Here is a 14,406-nt window from a genome sequence, read left to right on the forward strand (position 1 = left end):
CGGGATGAATATAATTATATGAATAGTAAGAAAATAAAAGATTGAATAGTAATATTATATGAGATCATGTAATAGTAAGGATTATTACTTTAAGTAGTAAGATCGACTACCCAGGTGGAGATGTCGTTAGTGTGCCGGAGTTCACCACCGGCGCAGTACTGGCCCAGTACTGCCCATCAATACAGACAGCCGGTGGTTCGCCCACTACTGACAGAACGTTGGCTGCACGACTGGGGCGACACTATGCCAGTAGTATAAAAATAGACTTAAAAAAAACACGTCTACAAATGTTTTCAGGGTGTTTTGTGGAATAGTCTAAAACGCCTGAAAACCAAAACGTTACGCGAAGGTTTAAAGAAAATTGTTATTTAAAAAATGGTTGCGCAACATGGTAAGATTTCTAAGTTCCATTGATATGAATTTTAAATGCTCATTAAATGTTATTATCAGAACTTTTAAAATGGGCTAAAACGCGAAAAAATAAAATATTACACGAAGAAAAATTGTAGTCGATTTAAATGATTTATTTAATAATTATTTAATTGATATTTCTATTAGAAGTTCGTGTATTTTACATTCACATAATGTCGTATAATAATAAATAATTAGAAAAAGAGAGCTCAAAATTTGGTACTTGAACTTTTCTGAACTGTAGCTTATGAGGATGGCTTTTTCACCAAGTTTTAACTTGTCGGTTTAGCGCAATGGTTAGCACTCCCGACTGCTAGGCGATAGATTTAGGTGGTATAGATATTGTAGGTTCGGTCACCCTTAGCCTTAGAAATTTTATTTGTAATATAATGTTTAAAAATGTAATATATGTATTCATTCTAAGCTGTGCCATTAACAAGTATTGACAAAGTACTCGCAGTCAATTATTATTTATTTTTTAAATACCTTTTTTGTTATATATTTAGATTATAGAAATAGTGGGTGTTAAAATTAAACAAATAGTTTCAAAATTATATTTTTGTAATTATAAATAATATTTGGACGATATGCAGTCGTATGCTGATGAATGGATGGTCTTTAAAACAATTAAATAATTTTTTATCATTTTTAAAATTAGCTCCGGCATCTTCGTACGCCAGCGGTTTGCCAGTACTGCGTTAACTTTTGCCTTAGGCCGCGGCTACGTGCACCGAAATTTCGGTGAAAAAAGCCCAATTTTCTCGGTACGAATAGGGCGCAGTCTAAGGCAAAAGTTAATCAACAACTTTTGAATCAAACTCGTAATTGGATTCGTCATTGGTAAATTGCAATGACGATTTTGATTCCAAAGTTGTTGATTAACTTTTGCTTTTTAACATACTTATTGGATATAAACAACTATAATGTAGAAACTAGTTTATAACAAATAACAACCAATATCGCGTTAAAAATACAACATAAAATAATATATATACTTACAGTATAAAAATTTGATATTTTGACAGAGAAAACAATATCACACAATCTAATTATAATTAATTAGACGTAATTCAAGTCCAAAATATATTAAATCAAATAAATAAATGCGGCCTATCCCTCGGGGGCAGACCCCTTCGACAATAATATTTACAAGTCCTTACACGGAGAAAAATGGATGTTCAAATGTAGATATTCAAAGGGTAAGATTGTACCACCTAACATGCAGATATTCATACCAAACATCTACTATCTTTTTGAGATGTTAGGGGTAAAAATATTTGTATGCTAAACTGAAACACATTCAGATGTTAAAATCGCCCGAGCGCATGCGCTTTGCGCATTAAAAGCTCTTAACTAAATTTGTCGGTTCTACATTTTCGATACCACAATTGCAGAATATTACAATTTTGGTGCATTTCAAAAGAAAAAAAAATAATGCTATCCTTAATTAAAATTTGATAACGACTTCTGTCTGTATACACAAGGGAAGGATGATCTTAAATTGCAGGTTATATCATTATATTGACATGAACACATTTGACAAAATGCTTATAAATTTAAAATCAAATTTGAGTTCTAATAACCTAAACTAGATATAATCTTAACTGCACATTTCATATCATTCGTTCTTCGCTTACTTATCGCGTTTTTATTTTTTATTTTGCATTGAAAATATTACAAATAACCTCAACTTGACTGCATGATCATCTGATCGACGTTTTACACCCTTTATAGGTTTTTCAAGCATGCAAGAACAATAAAGTTTAATTTTAAATACACAAATAAGTTATCAATTAATTCCCTGAATTACTAGAAATAAGTAAACTCCTCAAATATTTACAGCCCTTATTTGACATAACCATAAATGTAATATCTCGGAAATTTCAGTTAAACATTTTGGATGTTCCATAGTAACATCTCGCTTTTTAATATCTACAGATGCTAATTTCAAACATCCAGATTGTTGTCCTATAGTTGAACATAAAATATGTTAACCCTGAAAAGCTGGATGTTACGTTTGAACATCCATTTTTCTACCTGTAGGTGATACACATGTCACCAGTTTCGTCAATAAATGATCGGCAATGTAGAACAGCAACTTTTCTTGTGGGCTACATGGAAGAAACATGCACATAGGAAACACGGGACTAGGCATGCCATCCTAACTTGGCGAGCGGGGTTGAATCCACGGGAGGGGGGAGAATTACATGAGTGGGGAAATCCGCCATCTTACGAAGTGCCACTTGATTATGCGCCCGAGCATTTTTGCCGACAAACTGTGCATGAAAATATAAACATGTGGGCGCTGCCATGTTTATCGCGGGACATCAAAAGGTGGCGGACCCCCCCCTCATTGCATCACTCCCGCAATGGCATGCCTATAGTCCCTTGTTTCCTATGTCCATGGGAAGAAACTATTAAATATTATGATTATCAATCCGGCCGGTATGCAGTTTTCTTGTATTGGTACGGTAGAAACATTGCGTAAAGTCTGGTTCTAGTAGAATGTCAACGAATAAGAGGTTATACTACAGCTATCTCCATTTTTATTCAAAATAACTTATTCTTCTTGTTGGATATCTTTAAAGGTAATTTTTCCAGTACATAAAATACCACAAAAACAAACCATCATAAAAGCTGCAGTCGGCTTTGCCCTCCGGTGAGGGACAAAGCCGACGAAATATAGCTTGTTAGAAGTAATTACATCGCCTAATCATTGTTTTTTTCATGTGATTAATATTTATAGAAATATATGATACAAAATAATGTAGAACTCGAAACGAGAAAAAAATGGATCAATTTAACATCTTATTAACTTGGAAAAAATCATTTACTTTTGAATGATTAGTGCTGCCCCCCCCCCTTACCTTAGTAGTAGTAGTAAGAAGATTGTATTTCGATTCGAAGACTGTTGACGAAAAAACAATCTTTCTGCACGGGGCATCCAAATTAATGAAAGCGGCCCTGTTGACGCGTCGGACATGTGTTGAGTTTGCGATGGGTAAACATTGCGCGAGACATTACCACTTCCACGGACCTCAGTCAATATTATCGAGTTCGGTAGTAGTGCATCCGCCAGCCGGCTCAACGGCTGAACATGCCTACGTGATCCACGTCGCACATTCAGAACGTATAAAGATAAAGCGTATAAAGCACCGTGTGACAAGCGGCATCCAACTTGTTTCACGTAGTTATTGATGGAGAGCCCGGGCGCGCCATACGCTTCTCAGTTCTCAGTCTCCAACGGTCATGAACGGTTAGCTTTGAACCCATCGGAAAGTGCGCAGTGAGAAAGTAAAACCACATTCCAAACTTCGAATTAGTTGGAATTTCAACTGCGGCGGCTGTTTTACATTTTACAAAATCTTTAATCTTATCCGTCACTCCGCACGATTTCGCGCGCCGACATTAACAGTTGGCTCCAATTTTCTGTCGTGCGCGAGTTTCAAGAAAACTTAAATTATTTGAACAGTGTCTAACCCAATTTACAAGGTCCATTTAGGAAGTTTTTCTGGGATTTAAACTTGTGGAAGTGTTGTTGTTCCTAATTTGTTGAAGTTTTAAAGCCGAAGATAGCGAAGAAAAGAGAAAACCCGATGATGTGGTTAAAGGTTTTGAGACAGAATATAACTCATCTTACTCGCCGTGCCAGAGGTACGTTTTAAATGTGAATTTAAAGTGTGGATACTGAGAAAATATTAATGTGCGGGAAAATCATGAGAGCTGATATTTTCTTGTTTTTGTTGTTTCGTGAGCGCCTGAAAATGGTTTAAATACTTGCTTCTTTGAAAAAACAGAAAGCATTACTAAAAGGTACCATATAGTGTGAGGAGATTCGTGAGATTCTTATATGAAAGAGAGACGGACTTTGCTTTGGTCTTCCTTCAGGGATATTGATTTCGGGATTCTCTTCGAATATTTTCGATGCTCGTTTTCATGTTCGACGCGTCTTCTTGCCGGCAGTCTGGTTCAAATTGAGTTTCACAGAAATTTCAGGGCTACCTGAACATCCAGAGCGATTCGAGTTTCATTTGAAGACGAACCGGATTCAAACCGGAATAGATAGCATTTAATTCCGCTAAGACTACGCGCATAATGCTGAGATTCCGTTGAATCTACCCTAGTTGAAAAAACAAAGAATAAAAATGCGAAATCTTGCTTCATAGTTTTTCCATTTCATTTGCATCTTGTTTTCTATATTTAACTTAGATTTTCATTATTGAGCTTAGATGTAACAAATAAAATTAAACATGGTACCAGATCAGAACTTTGATTCATCAGTAACGAAGTGTAAAGGACGAAATAAAATTAATTACTAGAGCTATAAAAAAGTCTTAATTGGTGTTCCTGATAATTAATTGGCAAAGTTTCAAGGGATAGTAAATGGTTAGATAAGACTCTGGCAAGGGCTAGTAGACACTAATAATAGATTTGGTAAAAAAATAGGAAAAGAGCTTAGACAAGTATAGTGAAATCAACCTATAAATAGAACAGGGATCACTTCACGTGTGGCACGCATTTGAGCCGTAAACAATAATTATTGCATGTGATCTACCGAATTGCAACGCATAATATGCAGTTTCCAAGCGAATCATATTTTGGGTCAATTTTTAGAATTAGTTGGAATGATAGTCAAAAAATTTAATTGAAGGAGGGAAAGATAAACAGTCTAACGTCCACTTTTTTACGAAATTAAATTATTTTTCTCAGAAATTAAACTTTATCGCGTTTTTACACATATTTCAGTGAACATTTTAAGTTTTGCAATTTTTACACTAAATTTATCATTTAAATATACTTACATATTTAAACAAAATTTAATTGAAACTAAATATTGAATTTTGTAATAATTCGACGGTTATTATAGAATTTTATACTAGTTATACAAATGTACCTTTTTTCTTTTATTTAGTGTTATTTTTTGTAATAAAAATATGTATTAAATTCGATTTTCTTAAAGATTAATGAACTCTGTTCATTTTTGCGTGTTCTTTCCGCCTAGTAGGACGTCGTGGCCCCTTGGGTGTTCTTCCATATATCAGGGAAAGCGAAAAGGGGCTAAGTCCATCGCCATTTCCATCAGATTATTAAGTGCGCATGTAACGCTATCTGCTCTCTTAAAATGAAGCAATGAAATCTCCTGGTTGAAACAGCTAGAAGCACATCACGTACAATCAATGAGATTTCACTGATTCACTGAGTGGAATTCCGCCATTGGTTTACTCAGTGAGGTTCACTGTTTTCTCAGTACCAGTAGTCTGGTCGTACGCGCGTTGCCTTCCGTCACCTGGTTGGATGTTCTTATCATTAATTACTTTTGTCCTAAACTTTGCAAAATTATCTTTAAGAACTGCACTTCACTCTCACAACAATAAATGAGGGCAGGTTGAAAAATAGTATAACAATATATATTCCGCCTAACTATCGGAAGGGATGTCTGACGTCAACGTGTCGCGTCAGCCAAATGGCCAGGGGCGTCCCCACTATCAAGAAAAATATATTATATTTTCAACTTATTGCAACCAGGGCCCACATATTTCTAACCCAAACACTAGTCAACAATAAACTCAGTTATCGACAGTTTTAAGTAACACGTGGAGCGCTATATTCTATACCACTGGTTGAATCTATCATTTGACGTCACTGGTACAGTTGCGTGCAAAAGTTTCTGGCAAAAATTCAGTCAATATTCAAACCATTCTTTTAATAATTTTTTTTGACCATGAAATACCGTCTGTAAATTTGAACCATTAAACGTATTTGAAAAAAGAAGCAGATGGAAAAACTGGGTATTTTTATCGTCTTTATAATAAGCGTTTGATTATCTCCGAATCTATACACTGTAGAAAAAAAGTCTAAAGAGAAAAATGTTTGTTTTTGCAGGTTGAATAAGGATCTACTCGAAAAATTCCATCTAGGAAAAAAATTTGTTCCATTTTTTACCATGGAGATTTTTTAAAATGAATTGTTATTTTTATGTAGAAATATTGCAATTTCTGGATTAAATAATATCACTAATGAATTATTTTCAATAAATGTTTATGAATATAGGTATTTTAACCCCTCGTCTGTAAATGGTTTTTCGGCACCTCTCGTCTGAAAGGGTGGGTATTTGACGTCCGCCCATCTTTTCACCCTATTGATATAGTCAAAAAATTCATGCCAATGTTGCAGACCTTCAACTTGACATATCAATCATAAAATGGTAGAAAAATAAACTTTTTCATATATTCTTCGTCAAACAAATGAAGCAACTCGGTAGGAATGTGGTGATTTACTAAAAAAAATGGTAACTTTAAGGCAAATTGATATAACGTAACTTAAAAAACGGCAAATTGAAGGAAATAATACAGCTTTAAGAAGAAGAAAAAAATTCCGCTTTATTTATTTAAAATTAAATGCTTCACTTTTTACAGGTAAAAAAGGCAATAAAACATGTGTTAGGCTTTGATATTCACACATTTTATTATCAAAGCACATTTCTTCATATGTCTAGAAACATTAGTTTGGCTTAAGTATGACTATTCTATTAGTATCCATACATTTTATTATCGAAAAATAAGGGTTAGATTGCAGAATAGGGGCGTCATCCTCGTTTTGGCTGGGAAAAAAATTGGTTTGGCAACTATTCTGCGGTACAAACTAAAAAGGTACATAAGTCCAATCTCACTTGAACTGAGAAAATCGAGAAAAACTGTTTGCCTAAAGAACTCTGATATTTAATAAAATTTTGAATTATTAAGAAACGCTATTTGGCTAAAAATAAAGTGGTTTTTCATATTTTGCAATAAAATATTGATTTTTAAAAGAATTTCTATTAGAATATGTACCTGCGATGTTTTTCTAGTCCCGGAAAATCAAAAAATACAAGGCAAAAAGAACACAAAGTCACTTGTAGACGATGCCTCTATCGAAAAGCTCGAGCGCCGAACGTTCTCACTCCCTCTATAATTAGTGAGATAAAAAAAGAAAATTTTTGACGTTTTTATATTTTCAAATATCGACAATCAAAATGGTCATTTTTAACATTTTAGCTGTATTTATATTAAGGGTGGTTTTTAGGGGTCTTGTCGAACGTTCTCACTCCCTCTATAATTAGTGATATACAAAAAGAGAATTTTTGACGTTTTTATATCTTCAAATATCGAAAATCAAAATCGTCATTTTTAACATTTTAGGTGCAGATATGTTAAGGGTGGTTTTTAGGGGTCTTGCCGAACTTTCTCAACCACTCTATAATTATTGAATTAAAAAAAGAGAATTTTGGACGTCTTTATATTTTCAAATATCGACAATCAAACTTGCATTAGGCAGGTCTAAATAATGGGTGATGTGTGAGGGTAGGTAACCCCTTAAAAAAATTTTTATTCGACAATTCTTTCCGACAGAATATTTTTTTTTGTCGTTCTAATTGATTTAGGCAAAAAAAAATTGAAAAATAATTTTTTTTAATTTCGTTCAAATGAACGTTCGTAACTTCAAGTACATCATTCAGTGGCTGTTCCGAACTTACCAGAATGAGTCCGGGCTAATTCGCAAGTCTAAAACAAGGGCAAGCGATAATTTTCGTTTGTCAATTCGCTCCACACTCGGTCAGTTTTACAACACAAAAAAAGACACAAAGTTCTTTAGGTTTTTTCTTCATGTGTATGCTGATGAGGTATTGCATTCCTTGCAGAACTTTTAGGGCACGCAAAGTGCTTTGCCTATCTTTTTCTGTTGTATTTTTCAACTTTTTCGACATCCTTCATTTATAAACATTCTTTTTTTTTTAATAAATATTAATAAGTAATCATTTTTATCAACGCAGTTAGATGTATTGGGATCTTCAATTGAACGATTAATAAGGCGATTTGATTAGGTAAAAATTTAAAATTATTGTTACTTTTGTTGCTGTGATGTCTCAAATATGGGTCTGTCGCGATATATCGGAATTATCACATTTAACGAGAATTTGGAAATGGGTAGGGATTTGACCAACATTATTTTTTTTACTAGTCATAGAGGTGCTTCCCGCCTCCCAAGAAACGTTGGAAAAGGATAGGGTTTTGAAAAAATATATATTTGTGACCTTTCAAAGGGGTGTTTCTGGTCATTTGGATGTTTAAAAGCACCTAAACAGTGAGTTAAATATGATCACTCTAATATCGTGATTTACCCATATTTAAGACATCGTAGTAACAAAAGTAACAATCATTTTCAATCGAATCGTGGTAAAATCTCTTCATTCATCGTTCAATTAAAAATTCTAATAGTTTTTGCCGAAAAAAGACGGTTTTCCAGCTAAAAAAACAGATGACGACCTTATTCTGCAATTGCACCAAAACAAGTTAAAGGCAAAAACAATGTCACTCTACTGCAAGTTTGTTATACGCCATCTGTAAAGGGGGATATTTCGTGTCCGCTTCGGATTTGACCTGCTCACCTACTGTTCAGAAGGGACTGGGACTAATAGGTACCGCCAAACTTGGGAGTCGGTTGCATAACTTTTTTAGGTGGTCCCAGTAATAAGCGTTGAATAGAGAAAAATTAATATTTCTAGATTTCAGCGTAAAAGTGAAGATTATTCTATTATTTTGAATGCGCTTCTGTTCCCCAAAAGTGTTTGTATTTTGAGATTATTTAATTCCTTCGAATAAGTTCACAAAATATGTGTAATAAATTGCTTTAATTCCTTCATGTGGAATATAAGTTTTAAAAATGTAATCTTAATCAATTCAAGTCCGCCTCTCAAGAGTAAAAATTATTTTAATTCACACATTTGAATATATTTTTTAACACGTTTAAATAAATTATTAAAATATAAATAAATATAAATTTGAATATTTTTCGAATTTATAAGTTATGAAAAGATTTAATGATGAAAAATAGGTGAAATAAAGGCTTTCGTTAAATTTTACTAAGTCGATTGACAGGAATAGAATTTGCACTTTTTCTGTTCCCGTTGGGGGATTTTTAGATGGAGGAAAAATCGCGCATTCATAGAAATAAAAATTCTTAATTTTTCTGAATCCAACGCTTATTGCCGGGGGGTAGCGGCGGCCATATTTCTCCATTTGGAAAATTATTAACTAAAACCGTTTTGGCCTTGACATGAAACACCCAATTTACATACGAAAGGTTAAAACCAGCACTGACAGTACTACAGTAAAAAAAATGTTTTTCCTAACTGATATTTTTTTATTAGATCCTTAATCTACTTGCAAAAACAAACATTTTTTCTTTTAAGACTTTTTTTCTAAAGTGCATAGGTTCAGAGGTAATAAAACTTAAAAAAAAACGATGTTTTTGACGAAAAACGTCATAAGTTCTGAACTGCTCTATAAAAATGGACCATGTCGCGATTAATTTGAAGAGGATAAAAATACACATCTTTTCCATCTATTTTTTTCCAATGAATCAAGTGGCTCAAATATTACGGACGGTTTTTCGCCTTTCACTTTAAAACCGCGTTGGATTTTTAAAAAAAATGCAGTTTCGATTGAGACATACGACTTTGAGTATTGACTGACTTCTTTTTTCTTTTTTGTCAGAAACTTTTGCACACAATTGTATATTTAATGAATCCCTGTTTAAAAAAAAAAACAATGTTATATTATATTGGAACGAAGAAAGAATTTTTTCACGTATTTGAGAATTTTCTACTAGAAAAATACATTTTAGAAATTGCGCAAGTCAGTGAAAGCATAAATGCAAGCACGGTAAATCCTTGAGAACTTGAGTTTTGCGTTTTTTTTTTTTAATTAAATTTTCCAAACTTTTCGAATTTTTTTCCAATGTATTTTAACCATAGGTAAAACCACACCTGCCTCAAAAATTCAGAAAAATAAAAATGTGGTAAAATATTAATATATATGACTTTAATAGGCTGCGTTAGATTAGTTAGATTGTGACAAAAACGTTTAAAAAAGATGAAAAAATCAGGTACCAACTTCAGGAGTTATCCCGTATTTGTTACACTGAGTGGTCCTATTTACATATCTACAATGTTTCCATTATTAGTGCAGTCATTAACGAAGGTATACGAACGTAGCCGTCTGCTCGGAGCGGGGAGCTTGCCGAGCTGCCGGGCCCGGGATGGCATCCGCATACTGCCGCGTAGACACCTCCACGGTAGGACTTTAAAACACGCTGGTCTAGCACATACCATGGCCCAATTAAACTTGAATGAGCTGAATCGACTTCCTTATAAAATGTGAAAGCTGTGAAAAAAGATTTCTATTTGGGTTGATTTTATTTTTAAAAAATTAATTGAGAAACCATACAGTTATTATTGTTATAAACAATCATGGTTTAAATTTTAATTAACACTGCCCAAATAGAATTGTAGAGAATACTTTAAAAAATAAAATGAGGCCTTGGCCATTAGGAGTAAATAAAAATGGTAACTTTTCCCTAAAGAGAAAGAAGAAACTAAACCTTTAAATAACTACTATTAAGTAAACAATTTTAACCTGAATTATTTTTTTCTGAAACGCTTTGTTTGTGATAAATATGTACTTTTATTATTTGCTCATTGTTCTAAGCTACAAAGAGCAATTGTCAAATAACTTTTTTGCACGGATTAGAGATTCATCTGAAAAATTCTAATTCGACCCCCTTGTGCTAGTTTACATTTTGGCCGAAAAAAAATTATAGATGACGTAACCTTGTATTTTAGATCCACAGTGCCGGCATTAACCTCTTTGAACCCACGGTAGGCGAATAATGAAATAGCGGGGGGCTATGGGAAGTTTGGCACTTGGCGCTCTTATTTACATCCTATTTACTTCCGTGGCGCCCTCGGATAGGATCTGACCTGCCCCCTTTAGGCGGATTCTAATTATACAGGGTGTCTAAAAAGTCCCGGGACGGTTGGATATTTCCTTAGGTAAAATATTTTTCAAAAAATGAAGGTCATTTTTAAAGTAAATTTCAACGAGGAATTCAATGGTGATCTTCATTTTGACCTTGAAGTTGACCTTTATGGCTTTTTGAAGGTCAACTTTGTTTTTTTAAATGGAAACTCATTTTTTTACATCTGCAATCGATAGAGCGGAAAATTCTACGTTCAGGTATGTACCCAAGTCATAGGTCAGTTGTAACGTTCAAGGTCAGTTAGAGGTTATTTGAAATTAACAAAGCTTTCCAGGTGTTCTGTTGAGAGTTCTGTTCCTCCTCGAATAGTTATATCCCAGGTTGCTGATCAATCTCTCTAGCAATCACTCCAAGTGAAGATCCTCACGAAGTCGTTATGTAAGGTTCCCCACTTGGGTCCATTAGTGGTCAAGGTCTTTTGTTTCAGGCGTCATTCACTCTACTGACACACAGAGAAAATTTGGTTAGGAAACTTGACCGAACTTTTAAGTATAATTGGGATATATGGACCAAAAGGAGAATGTTTGACATTATTGTAATAATTTGTGTCTAGCGAAATGTTAAAGAATAAATGTCAGTTCGGTTAACTTTAATAACGCAGATTAAATTTTCCAAATGTACAGTAAAGATTTTCAAAAGTAATGATTAATGCACGTGGTGTAATTATTTAAAACTATTCTGTCACAAATTCAGGAAAAATTGGATAAAGTTTCATGCTTGTTAAGTAATGTTTGCAAATGTAATGTCAAACAAACTTTAAATTATGCAATGACAATAATTCCCTCAAAATCGGTTACAGAAAGATAAATTTCGGTTATTCTTTCTAGGTAAGAAATGTATGATTTACTTAAAGGTTTGGTCAAGTTTAAAATGGATTCTAGAGAAAAATTCATTTTGGTTATGTTATAATCTCCTGCATACTTTATGAAACACCTAGAAGATATTCACCAATTTACTAATTTGAAAAAAGGTTTTGAATTTTCAAATTACTTAAGTCCTCGTTGTCGTTTTGTATTCATTAATAAATATTAGTTTGTAAAACTTCAAAATAAAATAATATTTTATTAAAGTAGGAGATTAAAAATGTAGTCACCATGAGTCGAAGTTGACGCCCCTGATATAAGCCTGAGTGCTGCCATTTTAGTGGTTTTTGTCATGTTAAAGGTTTTCCTACTAAATTTTTAGCTTTTCTTCCGTTCAGTGGGATGAAAAAATTGTTTTCCACGTATTTAGTAGGGACCGTAGGGGAGTAATTTTCCTGGAAACGATGTTCCTCCACTCTCGAGTCTAATCTTGATGCGTGGTGTTTGATGCGAATTGTTTGGCACACTACATACGTTGCCGCGCGCGGATCAGTGTTTACAACAGAGAAAGTTCGATTTTCAGAATACATATTGTGGAAGTGATTATCTCACATTTGATTCCAAAAAGTTGTGAGCACAAAGAAATTATCATAAGACATAAATATTATGGTTTCGAAGTGCTTTTATAAGCCTCATTAACAAAGCATATAATGACTTTTTGCACTTTAAAATTGCCTTAAAAGACCTAAACCATTGACGGCAACGTAAATAGCTAGCGGAACAATTCTCGGATGCCAAGCCGTCGCGGTCGTGGTGGGGGAAGAGCTCCAGCGAGATTTAGGGGTAGGGGCAAGGTAAGTAGCGTCGACTGTATTCCTAAAACCTTATATCCACGTTATCATCACTTTTTCGTAACTTATTCCTGTTTGAAATTAAAATTTGCAATTAAACATTTAAATTGTTGACATCTTGATTAATTAAAAAATTTTAGTGTGATAAATGAAAATTCATAAATGTCATAAATGGTCCAATTTTAAAAACTATTCTAGATACCGAAAAAAAATTCAGTATGTATTGGCAGTATGTGTGCAAACTTCCTCAGTAAAATACGTAATAATCAGATTTTCTTACAGAAAATGTAATATCGGCGAAGTCCAATGAATCTAGCCACTCCTTCGATTTCGAATTCAACTGGTAAAATCAAAATTTTAGTTGAATAATACGGTACCATTTAATTGAAGTGAAAAATAAATCAATCCAATTAATTATTATCAAAAATTACTCCGACAAATTAATTGAGTTTTTAAAATTTTGCAAATTGGTACTTATTCAATTTGCAAGAATTAGAATTTAAAACTTGACTTATTATCTTAAAAATCATTCAGATTTAAGAATTTTTATTTATACATCTTTAAAATTGAAAAGTTTTTAATTTCTCAAATTAAACGTTGAAAATTATGCAAGTTTTACCATTAAAACAATTTCAATTCTGATGATACACAACAACAATATCTTCAATTTGGAAGATGTAGAATTTAAACTTTATGTTTAGGTCTTCAAAATTATCCAGAATTTTTATTTATACATTTTTTATATTGTAGAGTGTTTAATTGTGATTATTTAAGGACATGTGATACTTAGAAAATTATCGACTTTACCAGTATTAGGTTCCCCCGACTTTTTTTCTAAAATAATTAATATTTTGTCTTTAAAATTTGGGAAATGATAGCGAACATCCTAACGGACGTCCCTTCACACTTTTTTCAGTTAATTACAAAAAAATTATTACACAATATTTTTGGCCGAAAATTTTAGACTTACAAATAAACATATTAACTATGTTCCGGAACTAACCTTCTTTGTAGGCAATCAAAAAAATTTATTTAATAAATAATTTCCAATTTATCGGAATGACAGAGCTGAAAACGACGTAACCTCAAAATAATGCACATGCATAAAATTTTTATTTAGCATAATACATTTTTTTTGTTATTATCCCTTAAGAAAGAGTCCGGAGGCGTCCACTATGTCGTGAAAACTGTAGCTACGTTGTTGAAAATTTAACTAAGATGAAAAAAAGATAGTTCCCTTTCTGAACTTAGCGATATAACTCTCTTCTAAAAAAATGATCTTTTTGGCTTGAAGATAATCAGGGTGGCCACATGTCAGGGAAATGTCAGGGGAAAAAGTTTGTCAGGAAAGTAAGGGAAATGAAGTAGGTTTCAGAGAAAATAGAAATTGATATGTCTTAATATTATTTTGGAAGAATTCCTAATATCAATATAAATATTTTTTCAATGTGCGTCGTGTCGCATATAATTAATTTTCCTGTTGA

At 33.2% G+C, this 14,406-nt stretch overlaps 1 protein-coding gene across 2 annotated transcripts in view; it reads left to right on the forward strand.

Annotated features, from left to right (window-relative positions):
* LOC117179742 overlaps positions 1-14,406 on the forward strand; it is a 391,922-nt gene that overhangs the window by 291,948 nt on the left and 85,568 nt on the right. Inside the window, exon 1 of one of the 2 annotated variants that reach the window (XM_033371803.1) lies at positions 3,447-4,065. The exons of the other annotated variant lie outside the window; for it this stretch is intronic. Within the exon in view, the coding sequence (XP_033227694.1) occupies positions 4,008-4,065 (58 nt within the window). The 5' untranslated portion in view covers positions 3,447-4,007. Of the gene's footprint in view, positions 1-3,446; positions 4,066-14,406 lie in introns of those variants that run through there. 2 annotated transcript variants of the gene reach the window in all.

Source organism: Belonocnema kinseyi, chromosome 9, assembly GCF_010883055.1.
Source record: "Belonocnema kinseyi isolate 2016_QV_RU_SX_M_011 chromosome 9, B_treatae_v1, whole genome shotgun sequence".
Taxonomy (NCBI): Eukaryota; Metazoa; Arthropoda; class Insecta; order Hymenoptera; family Cynipidae; genus Belonocnema; species Belonocnema kinseyi.